Source organism: Haemaphysalis longicornis, unplaced genomic scaffold (assembly GCF_048455015.1).
Source record: "Haemaphysalis longicornis isolate Haplotype H1 unplaced genomic scaffold, Haemaphysalis longicornis Haplotype H1 scaffold_1, whole genome shotgun sequence".
Taxonomy (NCBI): Eukaryota; Metazoa; Arthropoda; class Arachnida; order Ixodida; family Ixodidae; genus Haemaphysalis; species Haemaphysalis longicornis.
Genome location: NW_027526203.1, coordinates 298,201,455 through 298,225,198, shown reverse-complemented (window position 1 = coordinate 298,225,198; position 23,744 = coordinate 298,201,455). Strand labels below are relative to the sequence as shown.

General features: G+C 46.3%; 1 protein-coding gene across 1 annotated transcript in view; it reads left to right on the top strand.

Annotated features, from left to right (window-relative positions):
- LOC144148836 (nose resistant to fluoxetine protein 6-like) overlaps positions 1-21,723 on the top strand; it is a 44,510-nt gene extending 22,787 nt beyond the window's left edge. Inside the window, exons 8-16 of the mRNA XM_077680357.1 lie at positions 1,908-2,001; positions 8,316-8,411; positions 8,554-8,719; positions 9,218-9,300; positions 11,166-11,288; positions 11,690-11,810; positions 14,547-14,736; positions 17,981-18,123; positions 20,441-21,723. Of these exons, the coding sequence (XP_077536483.1) occupies positions 1,908-2,001; positions 8,316-8,411; positions 8,554-8,719; positions 9,218-9,300; positions 11,166-11,288; positions 11,690-11,810; positions 14,547-14,736; positions 17,981-18,123; positions 20,441-20,710 (1,286 nt within the window). The 3' untranslated portion in view covers positions 20,711-21,723. The remainder of the gene's footprint in view (positions 1-1,907; positions 2,002-8,315; positions 8,412-8,553; positions 8,720-9,217; positions 9,301-11,165; positions 11,289-11,689; positions 11,811-14,546; positions 14,737-17,980; positions 18,124-20,440) is intronic.
- Positions 21,724-23,744: the final 2,021 nt, after the last annotated feature.

Here is a 23,744-nt window from a genome sequence, read left to right as displayed (position 1 = left end):
GTGGGAGTAGCTTAGTCGCTAAGACGACGGGCTCCCTCTCCGCTTCTCTTCGGGGCCAGGTTCGATCCCTGGCGGTGCCAGTGGCTTTATTTAGCCTGGTTGGGAGTTTCTTGTGGCGCACGCGACGAAACCGTTGGCTGGTAGAGATGAAAAGCTTTGCTTTAAAAACAAAGCCATTTCGGCTCCCTTACGGCAGCCTGGTGCATAATGAAGATGAGAGCACAAAGGATATGGCTATGTTTGTTTCAAGATATGACGTAGGCTGCATGCGTACATGTGTGGGGAGCTGCGTTCATTGCGATTTTAAGTGTGTGCTTCGTTGCCTAAATTTTCAGGGATTCTAGATAAAGGCGAGAGGTCCAGTTCTCCTTTTTTCGTTACCTCCACGTTGGCCCAGTCTATTTCATGGAGACGTACTTCTGTGTGCTCGGCCGAGGCATTAGATGATACGTTTCTTGTATGTCGTACAAATAAATTCTAAAACCTTGTTCCTTAGGGATCACGTTCCCTATCTTCAAGATGTACACTGGCGCGAACATGTTATCACAGGGCACGCCTGCAACGAAGCATATCCTCCCGCCTTGATGCGTGATGCAGCCCCGCGTGTACCTTGATATTTTAGACCTAAAGCTATTTCTCGTCGCTTTACTTTGGCAGTTAACTTTGCCTCGCATCTACTAGCCGTGCAGTTTCTGCATTTATATTTGCACAAATGGCTTCGCACGAACTTCTGGTACCGCCGGCGTTGTTGTTTTACCGCCAATGCCAAAATCTATCTAATTCAGGATTGCTCACCCAACCATATCAACGGCTAAAAAATTCGCAGCCTGCCTTAAACTCTTGAGATTCTTGAGGCAAGTTTGTAGAAGATGGTCAGCGCTCAACGACTCAAAAGCTGCACTTATGACACTCCACTTAGCCCTGTTATAACTGCTACTCTACCACTGTTCTTTCCAGCAGGGAATTAAAATAGCTTTTTATTGTCTTCTATGCATTGTGCCATCATGGGCAGGCAAGGTGTAAACGCTTCCGCTATTTTGTATATCAAATGAGCCATTATACTGATAACGTCATCTAGAACGTTCGCTGGTGTCTCTCTTCGCAAACTTGCTCAGTGGGCAATGTAGTCTGCATGCAGGAGGAAAGATTTTTACACGCGTACGTATTAACGCCTTTGAGCCACACCTACAGCATCCTCTTCCAGTAGGTCTCCGACCTAGTACAACATTTCGTTGTCGTGTATGATTAGGGCATGATTCACTAGTTTGAATCATGGGCAGCGTTTGAAGTCTGGGGCCCGTCGGAGACCCTACAGCACCATTTATGCGAGTGCGCCCGATTTTCATGGCAAACAAGAAAGCCCTTGCCGGCTCTGTGCAACGTGCACTCACAGAAGCCGTTCTCGCAGCTGGAAATACTGGGACATTTGCCATCATTAGCGCACAGAGTGGCGAAGGCACTCATATGCTTCCCTAGCAAAACAGACTTGCGCATGAGACTGCAATGATACCCGGTCACTTCCTTGCCTACTTCCGTGCTCACCGCGTGCGGGACATCAACATATGTCCTCGCCTGGTGCACAATACTCTCCTCTCCCCCATCTCCTTCTTTCCTCCCATAAGCGTAAACAAACATGAACTCGGTCAATACAGGGACTCGCATATGCCGGCGCAGGGGCATACAAAATTCTTCGATACGTTAATAGGAATTCTTTCAGCATTAAAATATAAAAAAATGTATTTACCTGAATTAAAGTACGAATATTTCTCATATATTTGTTTCAATGTGGGTTAGTGTATATCACAAGGTCTTTGCAAATAAATAAGCGTACAAAAGCTGTCGCATTGACTGCATATGAGTAAATGTGTGTTTGCAAACATTTATTTGCCTATTTAACTTCTCTGCAGCCCGAGTGGTCAACACCCTCCACTATGCCGATACTGTGGGCATCAATTTTATTGTGCTCGGCTACTTCAGTGTGGACGTGTTCTTCTTTTTGAGGTACGTTTCTTTTCTGCAAAGGGCTGGATGTGATGAATACAAAGGATTGGCAAAGAGAAAAAAAAATGAAAAGGGAGGAAAAAAATACTGCGTCGAGATTGGAGCTCGAGATAACCACTGATTAAGCTGAGGGGGGTATGAGACAATAAATTTCGAGACTCCGAAGGACTCCCTATGGTGTAGTGAGCGCGAAAACAATTGTGGAACGGATATGTCGCCATCCTGTGTCCGCCACGTTTCACAGCTGCTGGGGATGCGGCCACGGCGGCCGCTTTTCCGGCGGAGGCGAAAAGCGAAAATGCCCGTGTGTTCAAGATTTCCGCGAACGTTAAATATCCCCAGGTGGACTAAATTAATCCGGAGCCCTCCACTACGGCGTGCTTCATCGCCTGTGTCGCGTCGATGCGTTAAACCCCACGATCAATCGATCAGTTGCTGTGGATGTAGGAGGTTCACAGCCCATCTCTGTACACGCCGCACCGAAGAAATTTGTGGAACAAATGTCGGGGGGGGGGGGGGGGGGGAAGTGGCAGGTTCCTTGTATGCACGCTAATGACGTGGGGCCTGCAGGGCTCGTGTCCAGTGGCCCGCATGTGCCCTCTCATTATCATCATCTTTCTTTCCTTTTTGCGAGGTTTTCTTCCTCTTTCGGTTACTCTGACCGATAGGCTTCGCCAATCGCTTCTGTTGACCTTATCTTACGCGCTATTAGCGGGAACGTGCTTTGCTGCTCGCGTAATTGCTGCTTGTGTGTTTACCACGCTCGAATTTCTCCTGTAGTGCTGAGCGTGCACCCGGCACGACCCCTACTCTGCCCGACTCTAACAGCCGAGACCAAATCGAAGGCCAGGTCCTCTTTGATAAGTTCACCTTTAGTTGGAGGGAATCACCCTATTGCGGTGGCTTAGAAATTTCCGGGCACATCCCGCATTTACGAGGGTGCAGGTTTGGCTTCCACCCCGCGTCAAAATTGCGCAATTTTCTTTTAAACGCGATCAGTTACTTTGTATGTAAAAACTGTCCCAAGAATTTTGGCGTCACTCCCAGCGTTCATTGCATAGAGTTTCACACTAGTATACGCGCAGAGGGGGCACTGGCGCTCTATGCGAGCCGCCGAATGGCGGCTTCAACCCCCCAGGAGACGGCCATGCTTGGGGGATGCGGGATTTTTTAACTTGGCTTAACCCAGCCGTTATCCTGACTTGACTCAAAGTACTTTTTTGTAATACAAAAGCTATGACTAGTGTTGATTAGTGTATAAATTATTAATCGTGAAAACCAATTGTTCTTCCTGTTAATTTTATATTGAGGTTTAGAATAATTCTTCTATCAGACGGGAAGATATTTGTAAAGTGTATACACAGCTGCGCTTAGCGGAGCCGATGATTAGGCCGATTAGGCTGCGAAGCGCTTGATTTTTGGCGTGCGAGTGGGTGATGGCGTGTGTCTGAAGCAGGGCGGCTGTACTGTATTCCACAAGTTTGCATGGACAGGGGCGGTGGCAGCCATTGTGACTGCGCCTTGTTCACGCCAATAATTACGAGCAGCTGAATACCGCCAGAAAAAGGCAGCCTAGTATCATGGCGGTTGCATTGGAGAAATCTTTTTGTGCATGCGACCTACCCTCGCTTGTTTCGCCGCTTTGTACCGTGATAAGGTGCTGACCACGATCAACTTGGTGGTGACCCACCCGCCGGACGAAGCTCCCGCAATATTGTTTTGTGAAGAAAAATTAGACGGTTTTGCACATATACTTACCGCTGGTAAAGGTTTTTTATTTGGCTTAGCCGAACTCGCGATCGTGTTGTTCTCGCAAGCGTCGTCATGAACCGGACTATAGGATGGAACAGCGTGCTCGTACCATCTACCTTGGGCGGAAACTCGAGTTCGCGTCCGTTTTCATAAGTGCCGTAGAACATGGCTAGTTTTAGTGTAAGGTCTACACGGCGATGCTACTGCTTTCCTCGTCCATTTCATTCCAGCCGAGCAGTATCTGATAATTGCAGCCACTGGAATAGGGCGCTAACAGCAATTATGCCCCGTAACGAGCCCTCGGTGCTTTCGACGCCGAAACCGAAACTGATGTCGCAGAAAAATTCAGAGCCAAGTGAACATAACAACCGCCAAGCCTCAATTAAAGCCAAGTCCGAAAATCACGAGTCTACGAGCCTTATTCTCGACTGCACAAATTCGCGGAGAATTGGCCAATTCGGGGACTCATGCTTTTAGCAAGCTGCTGCCGCTGCCAAGCGGCTGCACGGCTTTATGAGCGAGGGGCTCGGCCTGGTTGCTCTTTGTTCTTCTTTTTCTTCTCTCCTTGCTTCGGCTGCTAGCTGTTCTGATCGCCGCTCTTCAATTATTATATAAAGCGTCCTTCCATGTGGACTCGACTTTGTGACGTGACATTTTGCCGGAAGTCTTTTCTGATTGGCTTTCAATTTTGGACACGTGCCGTTTGACAAAGCGGTTGTGTGTGCTGTCGTAATTTTCACGTTTTATGACGTTTGCGGGCACCAGTTCTAAAGTTTGCCTCATTTCTCTTTACTGAAAGCGCATAATTCTTGGCTGGAAATGAAAAACCAGGCTAAAAGCACCAGACATGACAACGTAGGCCTGTCTTTGCTATTCAACAACAATAATGCCGGTAATACACGCCCTCTCTGTGATTGGCTGAGAAGGATTGACGTAATTTAAACAGTTGGCGGGGACGACACGTCATGCATTGGCAACTTCAGCCTGCGTAAAAGTGACATAATGTTACGTAACAGCTTGAAAATGGCGGCGGCTTTTGTCGCAAAATAGGGCAAAAAATTTCCCCGGCTTTTGCACCGCGAAATGGGGCCCTATTCTCGACTGCACAAATTGCCGGCAATTCGCCCATGTTTTTTTTGCGTAACCATGACGTAAGCAATCAGTGACGTGCTGCACCTATAGCTATGACGACATGCAGTGTAATTTGACGAGTCACTCATAAAGATCGCTACCGAGGTATCAAATATTATGCAAGAAAGATATAAAACACTTGGCATGTACTATAAAAATTAAGACGGTAGCTGAGCCTGACAAGAAAAAATTCACCCCACCTCCCCGAAGGGAATCGTGAGGAAATGCGAATGCATTTCTTTTGCGCGAGAGTGCGCGGAATTGTGTAATGCTCGAACTGGATTGCATTACACTTCTTGCTCGTGGTACCGTTGCCGGCAGACATTCCATTTATATATACTTGCTACCGAGCGAATGGGAGAGTGTGGCGAGCGTCGAGAGGAGAAGCACCGAAGCACCGCGCCTACCCTCGCCTACACTCTCCCACACACGCGGGAGCTCCGGCGAGCTCCCGCGATGCGAGCGCCCTCACACGCCCGAGCGCGCTCCTCCTCTCCACTCACTCGCCGCTTATCCGCCCGCACCACCTGCTCCGGTTGCTAGGGGAGAGGAGGAGCGCGCGCGCTCGCAGCTGTTGCTATGGGAGAGGGGGTGAGAGCGGAGAGATAACACCTGCGGGCGCGTGGACGCCGCACGGCGCCTGACATGGCTCGACTAAGAAATGCATTCGCATTTAAAACACATTTCTGGAGGTCAAATTTGGCGTCAACACCACAAGACGATCGAGTAACGTTGATCCAAAAGCGAGTGAAAGGCGGATGTCGAGCTAAAGAACATCACACAATTTTTTACCGTATCTATTTATTTCTTTCAATCGCTTTTAGTAAAATAGCTGGGCTCTCTGCTTCAATGCAAGCTTTGTTGCGTTATCACCTTCCCTGCCGCCACCACCGCCACGCCATCGTCTGCTGCTATGTTACAAGTTTATGGCGTGATCACAGAAAAAGACGGCCGCGACCATCGCTTCTATGACACATAAGAGCAGCGAAGCGTTACGCCTGATAACCGCGGAGCGCACCGATGTCGCCCATTCACTCATTCGTCAAGCTCGACTTCAATCAGCGCTGTAATGAACCAAACAGTCACTTTTCTTTGTTATTTTTCTCTTGAGTTCGATCATGTGACCCAACAGCTTACTAGGACGAGTATGGACAAATGCCATGCATTGGGTTCTCTTTGTCATGGAGAGGCTTGTACTGCCCTCTTATGTTGCGGTTCCGCCAAACAAATAATTTTTATTTTATTGCTAAACATAAAAGCAAAATACTGCACGTTATTTGTGAGCTCCATTATCGCTGACTTGGAAGCAGTTGAAACTATAATTTGTTTCGGTAGGAAACATGCTTTAAACAGCGCGCATGCGAAACTGCGCCTGCTGCAAATTGCCGCATATTTAGCGGTGCCGTAAGCCGGGGCAATTTTTCGCCCTATTTTGCTTGTATTTTGCGACAAAGACAGCCGCCATTTTCAAGCTGTTACGTAGCATTACGTCACTTTTACGCAGGCTGAAGTTGCCAATGCATGACGTAATCGTTCCCGCCAACTGTTTAAATTACATCCCGCCTTCTCAGCCAATCACAGAGGGGGTGTTTATTACAAGCAGTATTGTTGTTGAATAGCAAAGACAGGCTTACGTTGTCATGTCCGCTGCATTTAGTCTGGTTTTTCATTGCCGGCCAAGAATTATGCGCCTCTAGTAACAAGAAATAAGGCAAACTTTAGAACTGGTGTCCGTAAACGACATGAAATGTCAAAACGACGACAGCACACACAACCGCTTTGTCAACCGGAAGCACGTGACCAAAATTGAAAGCCAATCAGAAAAGACTTCTGGCAAATTGCCAGAATTGCCGGCAATTTGTGCAGTCGAGAATAGGGGCCATGTCCGCAAATTTGCAGCAGGCGCAGTTTCGCATGACGCGCGGTTTAAAGCATGTTTTCTGCCGAACGAACTAATAGTTTCGACTGTTTCGAAGTCAGGGATCAGGGACCATACAAATAACCTGCCGTAGTTTGCTTTTATGTTTGGCAATAAAATAAAAATTATTTGCTTGGCGTTACCGCAACATAAGAGGGCAGTACAAGTCTCCAAGACAAAGAGAACCCAATGCATGGTATTTGTCCACGCTCCTCCTAGTAAGCTGCTTGGTCACATGATCGAACTCAAGAGAAAAAAATAACAAAGAAAAGTGATTCTTTTGTTCATTGTAGCGCAGATTGAAGTCGAGCTTGAGGAATGAGTGAATCGTCGACATCGATGCGCTGCGCGGTTATCAGGCGTAGCGCTTCGCTACTCTTATGTGTCATGCAAGCGATGGTGGCGGCCGTCTTTTTCTGTGATCACGCCGTAAACTTCACTTGTAACATAGCAGCAGACGATAGCGAGGCGGCGGTGGCGGCCGGGAAGGTGATAAGGCAACAAAGCTTGCATTCAAGCAGAGAGCCCAACTATGTTACTAAAAGCACTTGAAAGAAAGAAATAGATACGGTAAAAATTTGTGTGATGTTCTTTAGCTCGACATCTCCTCTTCTCTCGCTTCTTGATCAACGTTACTCGAATGTCTTGTGGTGTTGACGCCAATTTTTACCTCCAGAAATGTGTTTTTTTTGCAAGCCTCAGCTACCGTCTTAATTGTTATAGTATATTCCGAGTGTTTTTATATCTTTCATGCGCAATATTTGATATCTTGGTTGTGATCATTATGAGTGAAGCGTCAAATTACACTGCATGTCATCATAGCTATAGGTGCAGCACGTCACTGATTGTTTACGGCGTGCTTACGCAAAGAAACATGGCGAATTGCCTGGGAATTTGTGCAGTCGAGAATAGGGCCCTACGTCATACAACCTGCCCCATAGGGGTTGAACGATTGCAGTGCCAGTGTCCCCTCTAGCGTATATTAGTATGAAACTCTATGGTTTATTCACTTGTTTTTTTTATCCTCTGAGCAATTTTTCGTGTTGAGTGCCATGCATCGCCATTTTGTGTACCATCCGTCGGCCATTGTTTGTTATAGGCGCTGGTACTTCGATCAACATAGTCAAATAATGATTTCACATTAAAAAATAGAGTTTTAAGGTCGAAAGAAAGCACACAAGACAAAAAAATTCAGGAGATATCCCCGCAGAAGGTTTCCTTAGAGATGCAAAGCCTATACAGCGCAATCAATCGCATAAGCAGTTTTTCCAGGGCTCTTACAACTTCAGTGCTTCAACAACTGGAACATCGCCTGTGGAAGCGGTGTTGCGTGACCTGTAAAAGAATACCTCACCATTTTTGTTCGTTGAGCCACCGATACTGAAGTTACATGTCGGTCGAGTTCTTTGTGTCATGTCGACGAATTGACGTTAGCAGTTTGCGCCGCATTAAGGCGGTGTTATTACGGTAGTTCTTATCAGACGCCCTAACAGCTTTGATTTTCGTTTTACAGTGGATTTCTGATGGTGTACAACATTGAGGAGTTCTTAAGGAAGCAGATCAACCCATTCTACATGTACATCGTAGCCGTCATCCGGCGCCATATACGGTAATAGGCCCCGAGCGGCCACACTTACGTCTTTTACAGTGTTCTCACAGCCGGTGATGAAAGTGCATGGCTAAACAAAGCGCGATTTCTCCTCTTTCGACTGACCAAGTTTCGGATGATTCTTATTACTATGCTATTCCAGGACTACCGTTTTGGTGTTCTTTACAATCATGATTTGCTACGTGGTGCCGCTGATTGCCTTTGGCCCCAACATCAAGCCACTTATGGAAAAACTTCATCGAGAGTTCTCCACACAGTGGTGGAAAATTCTGCTGCAAGTGCGCAACGCCGGCGAACCAACGGCAGTGGTAAGTTAGCCGAGGTCAAGTCCACATGCAATTACAGAGCGACCAAGGATATGCGCGGTACGTGGTGTATGCGCTGTGCCATGCTAAGTCCTTCATCTATGCCTCGACAGACATTCAGGCCTGCATAACAGATGGAGTTTCGGCGAAGTGGTTGTTGGCACACGTGCGGGGGCATGTGAAGGCAAAATTAAATTCTGTGAAGTTAGTAGTGAAGCTCTATTGCTCGGCTCATCAATGGTTTCTATCCCCTCTGAATCAATCTGGAGCATGCAAAAAGAAAAGGCGTACGAAAAAAACTGTCTTTTTATTCTGGGTGAAGATACATAAAAAAAATCAATTTGTGCTCCAATGTGCACCTTGTACTTTAGCGCATGAAAAAACTTTGTAAATATATGCAGCAGATTTTAGTACCATAAACTTCCATATTTTCGAGTAATATGTAGCCAGTCGGGCAAATTTAGCAATATATGAAATACGAAACATATTTGTTTTCCTCAGGGAGTTTGGGGCGTGCTTTGGTACCTGTCTGCGGACTTCCAGCTGTTCATGGCAGCGATGCCGACGGTGCTGATACTGAGAAGGTTCGTATCTCGACACATGTTTGCCCTGAAAATTAGATCTCTTTAGCCCAGTCAGTTGGAGGCAGGGTACATTTATAATTGTATTGTTTTTTTCTCCAACATCCATGTGAGTTTTAGTAACGGATGCACATGAAATAGCCAATTTAGCATGCTACAGAGCTGCCTTCTCTAGCCTTCGAGTTTTTTCGTCCTCCGCTGCAACCCAGATGTACAGGTGCCGTCAGAAGTAATTGGAACACGGGAGCTGCGGTCGAATCGTATCGGAGCGCCGTTTAGCTTCGCTGGCGGGAAACGAAAGGACGATAACACGCATGGGCGCCTGTCGACAATGATAGTTATCTAATACCTCTCAGACGACCTATTTTAACTTGGTTTCCAGCATTGTTCTCAGCATACTGGTCTCGGTGATGGCGCTGATAGCATACACACCTAAAACAATTTGCAACAAAAACCGTCAAGTTGCAGATTCCTGTGATAGCGCGCCGCTTCTGCGGCAGCTCGCGTGTGCTGGAAGTGTGCCAGAGACTGGAAGTATGTATGTAAGTGGGCCAAATGCGACTCGGCCAGACTCGGCTATCAGCGCCATCGACGAGACCAGTGGGCTGCGAAAAATGTTCAAAGCTGGGTAAAAGAATTGGTTTAAGAGGTATAGATGGGCTATCGCCGTCGCAGGCGCGTATGCATGTTCTCGTCCTAACGTTTCCTGCCGGTGTATACCTACACGGCGCCCCGCTACGGTTCGGCCACAGCTCCCGTGTTCAAATTACTTTTGATGGCACCTGTACATTGACTTTTCGCAGGCGAAGTAAACGAAAGTATGTCATAAAAAAAAACACTCCCAGGACACCTACGCCACTTTTGCAGCTGTGAATGCGAAATGATAATGTAGAATTGAACGCGGCTGAGTGCTCCTTGCAGTCTTGCGCTGCGAATTGGAGTAATTAGTAATTGCGGCTGTTAATTGTGGTGAATAATCGTGGCCCGCGCACAAGAAGGTTCGTTCTGTGAACGAACGCGTACCTAGTTGCTCGTCAGTATGCCACCACGGCGGGAAGTGGAACTCGATCCTCACAGCACAGCCTCACCATACCGTCGTATGGAAACATGCATAGGGAGGAACCAGCTTAAAGCGAGCGCTTATCTCACTGAATCACCGCTAATATAGCTGATAGGGGCAAACTACAGACAGATATGGGTGAACCAGCTCAAAATGCAACATGATAGGTACGGGGGTGAATTTATGCGGATGCGGCCAAGGTGCTCAGGCGTACGGGTGCAACAAACAGTAAGTGGAGCACGGCTTCGTAAAATTATAATAATTTTTATTTTATGCGGTTGCCAGCATAAATAGAGTATGTGCGGCCGGATGTTATTTTAGAATGACTTTCTGGAAAAGTCACTTCGAGATATCTGGCTAGGCACATGGCGGAGAAATCCCCTCAAAATCTCCAACCCATGCTCCATTTACTTTTTGTTTCACCTGTACGTATTTTAAAACTGAAAATTTGTGCTTTAAGAAGAAGCTGCTATTTTGCACGCTAAGAAATTTGTTTCGAAACGAACATTTATTTGCACGTAAAGTACAGCATTCGTGTAGTTTGCACAAATACTGATCACGTTTATAGACAAAATGTTCGAATGAAAAATAGATTTCTCCTCTCCTGTCAGCTCGGCTAGAACATTCGTTCCCAGCCCCCTTAAGCGGCAACATGCGCGTCAATTATGAGACTGAAATGTCTCCCTAACATAGGTGGGAACCATTCTTACCGGTGCCCGGAGGAGCGTGAGCTAACGGTTTTGTAGATTTGGCGCCTTGATTACTGTGAACTGAGCCATGCCATTGCATCTGCCTTGTCTGCTTTCAGGACATACTGGGGAAAAGTCGCTGCTTTCGTGGGTATGGCAGCCTTGTGCACGGTTATAGCGTCATGGCAGCTGTACGGGACAGGCTACCCTCCCTTCATGATGCCCTTCATCAGTGACTACAGGTACGCAGTGGAGTTTTCGCATTGCTTTTCTCTAGCCCATCAGACGCAAAAAAAAGAGATAAATGTTGCGCGACCTTCGCAAGAACCAAGCCAAAATAAGCATAGAATTTGTGGCTGCAATGACCGGGCTCATATATGAACAGCATATAGTTAGCTCAGCATATAGTTGGTTCTAGCGTTTTCCAGACAGCTTGACCTCTCACTTTCAGGACACCATGAAGCATCGGCACGCCCCCCCCCCCCCCCTCCCCGTTTATACAAACAGGCTTTGATACTTCCCTTCTTAAAAACGCCTTCCTTTTGTTCTTAGCTCTCACTACAAACGAAAACACGTATTTGAAGAGAAAAATATGGTAGCAGGTGGAATCCTATTGACATGGCACTTACTTCTTTCTTTTCAGATTATTGATTGGCTTTCACAACGACGTCTATGTCTGGCCGTTCATCCATGGAATGTTCTATTTCGCAGGGTGTTTAACGTGCTTGCTCGTTCAAAGATACCGCCACGTCAAGATTTCAAAGGTAATTCTGTGCACTTTGACTTTTCCAGACCCCATCTTCATAATTTTTTGCCTTTTTTGCTGGGAATGATTGGCCAATTTGCTAGTTTTGCTTGGGCAATTTGCTAAAAGCTGAAGAAGCTCTGGCTTGCCGTGACAAATAGAGCAAATTCGAAGAGCGCCGGTGCCGGTCGACGCGAGTCGATACGCCGTCGGCGAGCGAGTGCGGCAGTTCCGCGGCGGCTGATTTTGGGGTCGCGACGGAGGCAGCAGGCTCCCGGCCGACTCTACGAGCACGCGAGCCGCGAGTATACGGCCGACGCGAGACGACACGCTGTTGTCGCGGCTAGTCTGGGCGCGAACGGGTACGACAGCTGTGCGGTGACCTGCACGGTCGCGAGTACGGCCGACGCGAGGCTATATCCCTTTCCTGCCCAACATAAAGATCTTAGAAAAAATGGCCACAAGTAATTAAATTTTGTGTATTTACCCCTTCCCATTGATGCTTCGACAAGTTAAAATGGAAAGCCCAGAGTATTTCACACAGAAAACAAACCCACACATATGTGTGGGCTGGGCTTGTATTTGTATGATCTGCGGGTAGTAAGAATACCTTAAAAACAACATCAGGCGCAGAAAAACTACAATTTTACGTATTATATATAAGTTTTGTATTGTTTTCAGGAGTATATATATTATAAATAGGATTTTGTGAAAATAAATAACAATGAAGTTTTAATTAACATAATTAATAATTATAATTAATACTATTATCACAAGTAATTACGCAACGAGTTGAAGGTCAAGACGCAAGAAAACATTACCAATGAACCAGAACAAAACCTCGAATAAATGAGGCACCAAGAAAGCAAGAACAAATTATTTATCGCTAGCGCTTCAGTGCACGAGCCCGCCACCGTGTGCCACCCAGCAAAATTTTCGTGACGACGAAAGCCCAGCCCACACAAATGTGTGGGTGCATTTTTCAAGCGTGATGACGGAACGCACACGAAGGGAACGGGTGTGTTTTTTAGCCGATCGTGGTTTCCCAAGTCCTGAAAATCGCGTCTTACGCTTTTTATTCAGAAAATACGAGAATAGCAAGAAGAAATACCAGCTTTCATCGTGAAGGCGGCTAGCGTGATTGCGACGGCTTGGACGCCGTTTTTATTGTGCGATTTCTCGCCCCCTGCTGGCGAAATGAGTGAACTACCGAAACCAATAAAGTCTCTGAAGCGTTCGCAGTGACTCCCAGGGCTCTGAAACCGAAACCGAAACAGGTGCCGCTTTGTAAACGAATTTGTTGACCCACACGTTTGTGTGGGCTGGGCCGTAAAGGGATATGGAGATACGATGTTGTCCCGGCCGGTCGGGGCGCGAAGTACAGCGGCTAAGCGGTGCACTGCACGCAATTGATTGTTGTCTGCGGAAAAGAAACAAACTATGCGGCACATAGTGTTTGAATGTGAGTGTAAATCTACATAAGGGAAATATTCGGCTTTTAGAAGCCCTAGGATTTAAAAGTAGCAAAGATGCAGGTAGCTTCAAGGCTGTCGAGGCGACGAAAAGAAGATTGGAAGGCTGGTGGACGAAAACCAGAGAAGGGAATATTACCTATGACAGTTGCCACCTGTAACGGAAAAAAAGTATTTTGTGCCTGCCCTAAGAGCAGCGCTAGTATTTACGAAGAGTATAAAACATAGTTACAGTAGTTTTTTTTGGTAAGGTGACACGTCGTTACCGAGTTACAAAGGGGATATACCACAATCAATCAATCAATCAATCAATCAATGGATCGATCAGTTCCAGCAACTGCGTCAAAAAATAAATAAAAACTAGCCGCTGTTGGCAACATTTCGCTCACCGAGTAGAAAAAAGAAAGAAAGGGGTCACATTTGGCAGAAAGAGTAATTACAAGGTTGGCAACATCGAGCCTCGGGTAAAGTGGTTGTTTCGCGAAGACACTGCAGTGCTGTCGTTCTGCATGGCCTTTTATACGGCGGAGATCATTAGAGAGTTTTAGCATAGCGGGTACCGTCCGCTACGCTAAGGTTAGCGGGTAGCGGGGCCCGACTGGGAAGGTGCAAATTCGTTCCGATGTGGTGGATTAGTTCTGCGGGCCGGCCTTCGTAGTGCTCGCGCATTCCCTCTCCTGAGGGGTAATTTCCTCGCCCTCCCCACCGCTAACCCACCGCCGTAGCGTGAGCCTCTGGAAGCCGCCATGCTAAAACTCTCTATTATCTAAAGATTTGGTGCGGGAACCCTGCTAACAGAATCAAAACGGCCGTCTAAACAAAAATAATAATGAAATTCTGCATTTGAAATTCGATGATATGCACTGAAGCTGAATCATTCTTACACGCTAGCCGGCATATTTCGGCGCTTCCCTCCCTAGGTAGCTTTTTTTTTAATTCTCTCACAAACGCAGGGTGGCTCTCACAAACAGTGCATTAAGGCGGCGGAAAATTTCGTTGCAGTTGGCCTTTAAAATGCAACACGCGTGCCAAAAAAAAAAAACATTGCCGGTCGACGCATTCCATAATAGTACAACCGTAAGGTCTAAAAATGCTCCAAAAACTCCGCAATATGCATATGTGCATGTCCATACACACGTTGAAACAGACGAACGAAACTATGCATCGTTATAGCACCACGATATTTATAATAGGGTGCAGATTGCCAGAGATGAACTGTAAGAACAGAAATAGGGATTATATTCAACGAATAAAAAGCAGTTGTCATATTTGTTGTCTTCCAGCTCACGCTGTTCGCCATGTGGTGCCTCTGGACGTTGTGTTGCCTGACCTGCTTGTTCATTAAGTACGACTGGAACCGGGGCCGGAATCCTACGCAACAATGGGCTAAGATCCTGGTCTCCATCGCAAACAATCTTTCCGGTTCCATCTTCCTCGGCTGGCTGGCGTTCTCCTGCGCGTCCGGCAGGGGAGGTAAGCTCGGCCGTTTAACAGTTCGATGCACCAACAGTTCGCACGTCTGAGTGTTTTGGTACTGCGAAGTACATAGGCATACGTAGATTACGTAGATTGATAGGTAGATTGATTTATTGATTGCTTGATTGCTTGATTTCCGGCTTTAACGCGCCGACGCAACTTAGGTGATCAGGCGCGCCGTAGTGGAAGGCTCCGGATTAATTTCGACCCCCTGAGGATCTTTAACGTGCCCCGAAATCTCGTACACACAGGCGTTTTTGCCTTTCGCCTCCATCAAGAGAGAGAGAGAGAGATAGAGAGAGTTGACTTAAGGCATACAGCCTCCATTTTGGTCCTGCTTACGCTGCTGAGGCAGCGCGGAAACGAAATGCTTACATGTTAGCCTTCTTACCCTCACCTGAAAACTGGCCACTAACCAAGAGATACGTCACAGTCCTCTCAGCTATTATGCACCAAGCGTTATGCAGACTGCCCTCATCATATGGTTACAGCACCCCCACCCCGTTTCCCCCCGCCCTCGTAGCTTCAGACAACACCCTAACAGGGCTTATGAAACAGTTGAGCACGGCGTGTTAGGCAGAGTTTGTGGCCCCCCGCCGCAGTGGCTCAATGCCTAAGGCGTTGCGCTACTGAGCCCAAGGACGCGGGTTCGACTCCCGGCCGCGGCGGCCGTTTTTTTATGGAGGCGAAATGCGAAAATGCCCGTGTGTTCGAGATTTCGGCGCACGTTAAAGATGCCCAGGTGGTCAAAATTGACCCGAAGCCCTCCACTAAGGCGCGCCTCATCGCTTGTGAAGCGTCGGCGCGTTAAACCTCACAATCAATCAATCAATCAATCAATCAATCAATCAATCAATCAATCAATCAATCAATCAATCAATCAATCAATCAATCAATCAATCAATCAATCAATCAATCAGAGTTTGTGGGTGTCCTCGAAAGCAATATAATGTAAAAGAAATTTTCAACTAAGTGGCACGAAAGCCGGTTGAATAAAAGCGGTAAAGGCAGAACACATTGGGAAACGCAAGTTCATACTGATCAGCGATAGTAACGCCAGTGCTATGTATACTTGCTATTGAGGACATAATATCTTACCTGTTGAGGACATAAAATATCAACCAAGCCGGCGATTTGCAGACACTGTTTTTGGGTAGGTGTGAACATTTTAAAGGTCCATGCTATTCTAACGTTTTCAGATAATAGAGCTAATACCAACGAAAAGCTAAAATTGGTGTTAATATCTCCATTTACCAAGTATTTGTAGAGGTGCTTGGGAAAATATGAGATAATACTAAGGTACAAACTACAGGCAAGGGGCGAAGGCGCGCAGAGCCTGTAAACCTTCCTGGAGAATTATGCCAGGCGTGCCCGCTTCCTTAATTGCTGTTCATGCTACACGATGAAGGAATAGAAACGTAATAGGCAGGCAGTACAATTGCCTTTAAATGTGCAGCTGGTAGAACCGTTGATGTCACGACTGATGTTCTAGGACGGCATGGTGTTACTTCCGTAAATGCGACACACTTGTCGGAACTTGTAGATACTGGTGATAACGAGACATTATATATCTCATCCTCGCTATTGCGCAGAAATAAATGGTTACGGTATTAAATGATGCATCAAATTGCGCGCCAGTAATTCTTCAACAGGAAGCGGTGCTGAGGAAGTACGAACACTTGGGGATGTGGCTGAACAACGGAAAGTTCTACTATTTAAATACCAGTGAGGTATTTGGGTTCTTGCTCGAATGGCCACAGTTTCTTTAGTGTGAGCTGACAGACTCCATTTGTTGATAGGTATTTTGCTATGCATCCGAGTATTAGCTCCTGAATAACAAGCTATTTAAAGGGGTAAGGCCATTTAAATACTAAGACCATTTAAAGGGCCCATACAGACAAAACACAAGTTCGGTTCATTCGAACTAGTGCCTCACTAGAATCATGCTGACACCACTCCTAACATAAACATCGCTCAACTAAGTATATAGTTGGGAAAAAGGAAAATGGCCTTGCGACTCACTAGCTCATTTCCCGCTCTAGAACCTATGGCGTGATATGCACAGTTGTGCGATTAGCGGAGGCCAGCAAAAGTTAGACAGACGTTATAAGCTTGCAGAACGAGCTATTTTCGTTAAAATGTAATGCATATTAATTTTGCAGCAGTAAGAATGGTAGGGCAATTGAAAACAACGGAAGTTAGAAAAGTACACGTAAGCGTAGAAGTCCCAAAGCGTACTGTTGTTGGTACTGCGCGCACTATGCTTTTGATAGCTGCACAGCAGTATGGCGTTTTCAGGTGGTCTCACACGACACAAGCAGATTGGCGTAAGCGACACTGTCTTGCGTGGCCCTATTTGTCGAGCATACCCCATGTTTCACGAGACGATTAGTTCCTACCGTAAAAAAAACAAACCAGGTGCGAATACGGTCAGAAACAAAGGAAAGACAGACCGCGGTCCTGCGCAGTATGGTAGCGCCATCTAGGAGGACTGACGGCAAAAAGACGTTCCGCAGTGAGCTGCAAAGTAAACAGCACTCGAACCTTCGCTTGAAGAGCTGTCGTTGTTGCGTTCTCGCAGACGTCACAAAACACATGATATGGCGGCAAAATCAAAATTTTAACATAAATTCATTTAATTTCCCATTTCCTTTTCTCATTTCTCAGAAAATTCATTAATTTCGCAGTGAATAAAGCATCGTTTGCTGCCGAACGAGCGCTGGGGTACTGTAAAACACCAAACCTTTCGAATAAAACAAACTTTTATTTTGTCTGCATGGCCCTTTTAAGTAAGACGAATGTGAGGCCTATAACGCCCTTAGGAGGTGCCATGCATATAAAATAGTACGGGGGATTTGGAAAGAGGTAATAATGCCTGCACTGAGATTTTGCTGGCGGTCACAATCGCTCCATTGAATTCTTCATAGGAGGAGTGACATGGGAGCGGAAGACATGAGGGATAAGTGGGTGACAGAAGAGGGGATTCACGCGCTGTGGGGCGACAGAAGCGTATCGTCTTTCGGTGTCATTTCCTGCGAGGCAAGCAGATACGCGACCAATTTGTTATTGCATTGCTGAGGTCGGTTCAGAACTGCAAAGCATACGAGATACAGCGCACTCAGAGTGTGTTAACGGAGATGAAGAAACTATGGAAAAAGTGTAATTAATATCTTTTCGCTGAATCATTAACCAAACGGCGTTGTTTTTATGGTTTTATTCTTTTCTTCCGTTCATCGAACAGGCCCAATCTCCAGGCTACTTTCCTGGAAGCCACTTGTGCCCCTGAGTCGACTCTCCTTCGGCGTGTACTGTATCCACGACCCATTTCTCTACTTCTACTTCGCAATGACACGGGAGAGGATCTTTTACTCGCACTTTACGCTGGTGAGTTCCTTACCCGGCTGGCTGTCCACTGCTGCGGTTATGCTGACCCGATCTCTGGAGTGTCGTGATGGAGCCAATTTTATGGCATGCACTTAGGAGTCTGCACACCAACAGCCACCGTCTTTAACGCGTGAAAAATGTGCCCACGGTATTCGGTAGCGTAGTTGCGGCGTGTTATTCCGGGGGTGTTCCTAAACAGTACACAATCAAACTTTTACGTGAGCTCATTTCACCAGAAAGCCCCTGATCGAATGACCAATCGGTACAGTCAAAGCGGGGCAGTACGCGAATGATGAGACCCTGCATACAATCATGAAAAAAAGGCGCGTAAAAAGACGGCGACGCAGAGTAAAGAATACACAGGACGGCGGCGGAACAGAATAGGAACTAGACTGGGCGAGTGCGTTATCCTGTGTATTTTATATTCTGTGCCACCATCGTCTTCCATGCCTTGTTCCGTGATGTATCAAAAACAAATTCGCTTAATTTTCCATTCTACTGAAAGTAACTTCTCCTACATGCGATTTCACTCAAAAATTTATACGACTTCACTCCAAAATTTAATCTGCTTGTGAACTGAAAAAAATGTCAGGCTTGCTATGCGCAATGTTGCAGAGCAGACCTGAGGCAAATGATATGCTGGGCCTAGTAATCGGCGTACTTTGCCTCGTGGCTGCAGCGAATGGTCGGGCTCTGTGGGCCTGCTTCGGGCTGAAGCAGGCCCACAGAGAGTTTGTAATTTTGGAGAGCATTACGTCAGGTTAAGACTTCTGTCGATGATGCTGTAAGGTAATGACGTCACCTGATGTCTTGTCTAACCAAGTTACGTGGAGCACTATGTTTTACGTCTACTGCTTACAAAACGCCTGCTCCATCGGGACTCTGAACGCGACATAAAACATGTACGCCACACTTACCGTTGAAATACCCCTTACGAGAAACTATTGCCTAATCCTTTGTCCTGTATTGTTGTGAATGTACGGTTTCCACGCTTCTAGTTGGCTAAAAAGGTCTGTTTTCAATTAAATCTTATTCAGTAGATCATAAGTCTCTGTACACAGATCTCATCAACATGTACGGGGTTATTTAGAGCAGCTACACCGGGCCACGTGTGCGTGCGTCCGTTGCCGGCCGGTGGGTTCACTTAGCGTTGTAACAGTGATTCTTACTCTTAACATGTAGATTTACGTTTTGTGCGAATGTGTCTAATATAACCTTGAACAATCGTCAGCCAATATTTGCCTGCAAACAGGTTCCGACCGGTGCCAAAAGTACGTCTCTGGTTCAATCCTCATTGTGCAAGCATTTCTGCGTCGAGATAAAGAGACGAAAGGGTAGCCTATTTGAGAGAGCAAGGTAATCTTCCCCCTGACAAAAAATACAGACACAGCCCGAGGCCCCGCGCACACGGTAAAGATTCCAGGCGTCCGCCTTCGCGACAAGAAAGACATCTGTGAGCCCACCATCTCAAGCCCTCGCTGATGCAGAAATCAAACATTGGCTGCTTTCGCGCTGTTTCCGCCAATTTTTTGTTTTAATGGTAACGATGTCACAGGCTCCGCTAAAGGCTGCAGATGGGATATTTCAGTTGGAAAAGGGGGACGAGAAACCGGCGGTGCTGAGATGGTGGCATACGTGAAGGAAATCAAGGCAATTTAAATTAATCCATAGCCCTTCAGCACATACACGGCGAGCCTGATAGCCCATGTGGAGCTTGTGCGTCCCAAATGGGAAGTTGTGTCCTGTTTGTTCTTAGGATTCCGAAGTTCACTCTGTGCCTTCTCTCTTTGCTCCTTTGTTTGCTTCGTTTACTTCTGCCGCTTTAATCGAAACATATCCGTTTCTATTGTGAGTCGGTTCCTTGTCCCATAATTTAGGTACCGGAAAGGTACCGTGAAGGTGGTTGTTGGCGCTTTTAGCTCTCGTTTACTGTTCCGCCTTGCCATTTTTGTGGTCAAGCGCTTAAGTAATTTCAATAAGAGCATACAGGCAACAGAGAGGGAAAACGCAAAAGGGGAGATTTGCAACTTTATGCTGCAAACTTATTTGTTGCGCCTCACAAATTTGTTATACGAGAAATTCAAGTTGTCTTTATTTCCCGCTGCATTGTTTACTCCCGCCTAATTACCATGCGTTGCAGGTATCAAGAAAAACCAGCTAGATTCACCGCTCGTTGTTTTTACTTAAATTCAGCATCATATTTAACTTCATTTCTAAAGGGGACGGCTGCACATTCTATGCTTTTGAACATCACTTTTCGGGTTACAGATAGGATAACGATGAGATACGCGTACAATTGAAACATTGCATTTTTCAGGTGGTGCTAACACTAGGAGTGTTCGTGGTATGCTGCCTGTTGAGTTTGGGATCGTTCCTCGTCTGCGAAGCCCCAGTTGGTCGTCTGGAAAAACTCATCCTGATGCCATCTAGCATACAGCATGACGATTGCAAAGAGCTCAAAGCATACTCATCGAACGGCAGCTTACAAAATGGCACAATGAATGGAAAGGCTGGCTGTTTCGCAAGCGACTACGAAAGGAGACGTCCAGTAGCTGTAATTTCTATAGACGACATCAGCCGTCTATAGCCCCTTCCCCTTCCCCCCCATCTTATTTATTTTTCTGTATTTTTTTGTGGTTTAGCGTCATGATTTTTCATTATATTTATGCGCTGTTCAGCTCAGTGTGACCTGCAACACGCAATGGTGTTCTGGGGCGCATTGTGATGCTGTACGTTGGGATGAAAAATATACTGGGGACTTCGGGCTACTCCTTCCACAAGGAACCTTTAGCCCGTGCGTGACGATTTTTCGTTTTTTTTGTTTGTTCACCAACTGAGCGAGGTGTATAGGACACCGAACACCGGTCCGCCTCCGAAGGGCTATTGCGGTGAATGCGTTTGGTCTGTGTTCGTGTGTTCTTTGCGTGCTCACTTTCAATAAAATGTCCTATTAATACTACCTTTATAAAAAAATAAAGTAGACCCCAGGAGCGCTTTGTCAAGCCACATATATTGTCGAATCGGCGTGTCGCGTGGCGCGTAAGCTGACATACCCGTTTTATTGCACGCACTACGTAAATGTACATCGACTACGCCGCCACTGCTCAGGCGCGAAGAATGAAGGACGGTCAGTATCATGCCCACGCGCCGGCGTACGCAAGACCACGATACTGCTATCGCCTTATAGCTTTTTGCTACATAGCCGGCAGCATGAACACGTCCCGGAGAAGCGAGATTCCCTTCCACTGTGGGTACAAGCCCGTCACATCTTGTACGTACCCAGCGCCATCTACTGATTGGCTTCCAGCACTTTTTCAAAATATTTCAGCCGGAAAGGACATTAGGATGCTCGCAGGAAGCGCTGAACAGCAAGAGAACGGCAAATCGTCACTGTTTAGCTCATATGCAAGACACTCGTAGGTTCCCATTATCCTGGAGCGCATTCCAGCTTACTGCTGAGCTCTGTATCTCATACTGTGTATGATTTAGTGCCAGATGTATATGCTATTAATAGCATTGTGTTCTTTAACGCCATGCCTTTATTCCCTTCCCAGTCAGGGTTCCCGGCTTCCTGTTTCAATAAAGTCTTTCATTTATTCATTCATAGTGTCGTCACACATTATGAATGAGGCTTTCAAAAATAAATTGTGCTTTGTCTCAAAACTTTTCATTAGCCATGTAACGATACATGACATTTTTTTCTGCAATATCGCACCCACTAAATTGAGAGATTCGAGCATGCATAGTGCGGAAGCAAAAATAATTGGCTTGTTTTACAAATAGTTGGACACCATTCACCCCTTCGAAGCAGTGTAACCAAATCGACAATAGTAGAGTTTATGTTGTTCGTCATTTCTGGTCTGCAGAACGCCTGAACGCGATTGTTGCTTTAATCTGGTGACGCAGGATCGTTCGAATTTCTCAGTTATAACTTTTTGTGCCTAAAATCGCCTTAATTTCTGCATGGTAGCATCTGTTGTCTGGTCTCCATTAGCACAAACAGATGTTCAAATGAACCCCACTGAAAAAAAAAAAAAAAGCAATGTAGTATTTTGCCGAAGTTACGAAGTTCTCGTGGAATAAAATGCGCTAGTTTTTTTTCGGACGTTTGCCTTGTGGCATAACAGATACACGTGTTCACAAGCCCGCGAAAAAATTGGCATCGTGTGTGAAGTTAAGGAGTCCATGAAAGGGTCCCCGCTCCCAGCGCTGCTGGCCTGGATGGCGGCCAAGATCTGTTGCTGGGAGTTGCCGCAGTTGGACTTGATGCTATTCCGGGCAGGTCCACATCAGATGCGGCACATTCACGGCCTGTGTGCCGGAGTCGCCGAATGGGCTGGTGGAACCGCATGGGCGGCGGTACTGCAATGACCACTGCGCTTGTGCCGTTGCCTTTCATGTGTCCGCCATTTTGAGCTGTTAAACCATGTCATCAAAAATTCATCAGCATCTCGCCCAGCAACAAGTTCTGATGATGCCTTTTTGTTACCTCATCCGGGTTACTCGCAGTTCTGTGATGAAATGGATGAGCCTTGCGGCAAAGCCAAGTTCTAGCCCAGTATGTTAGGCTAAGTTTATTACATCCCAAGTAGCCCATTACAGAGTAAAAAACACAAAGCGTACACGAGACGAAAAAAGCCACAGCCATTGGCTGTCATTCCCGCAGCTGCAGTTAGCGGAGCAGAACAACACTGAGAGAAAAAAAAAAGCGGCCTTGGCGGCATCTGTAGCAGGCTCCCTAATTCCCAACTGGCTCTGACGCGTTCTATAGCGCGAGCCCGTACTTTGGAAATAAAAGCACAAGCGCCCGCCTCCGTTGCTTTGACAGCGCCTGGGCAGGTGCGGAGAGACCACCGTTCAGCATCTGGCGGCAGCGACACGCTGCAGCCGCTCTAGCACCTTCGGCCTAAGTGAATTGGAAATTTAGGCCGGGAAATATATAAGACGACGAAGAGTGAGCTGAGTTGTTCTCCATGATTTTACGATTATCCAACTATTGTACTGTGTTTGAGAAGCATGAAAAGCTGTGCAAATTGTTTGACACGCATCAAGGATCGAATAAGGCGCAAAGGCAAGCACAACAGTATAAAGACGCATTACAGCGGTGTTATGCATCTTTCCACCTGTCTCGTCCCCGCCTTTGCGTGCATTATAATCCATTATATCTAAGTTTGCCATTTTTATAGCATGTGTTGTGTAATAATTTGATTCATATCTCTAAAGAACACCATTAAATTCTATATTGTGAGTATAGCATAAGTGGAAATCGACGTTTAACCAATAACATTGACCCCTGCTGACACAATGCGATACTTATTAATGCATTTTATGTTTCCCTCCAAAAATGCAATTGTAACATCTAAACCTTGCCGTCAATTTATATGGTGGGGCCAGTGAGATTTACACATTTGAGAAACAGTGGCGTTGCCCTGATTTGCTAAAACGTAAGCACCTGAAATGACCAACGAGCCACGAAAACACGCGAATAAAGCATGGTAATAAAATAAATGCATGGGTCCCGGTAAAGGTGTTCAATACATGTCATCCTAGCTTGTTTAGTTAGTGCGGCGTACGTGGTGGCTCAGTGACTAAGGCGTTCTGCTGCTGAGCACGACGAGGAC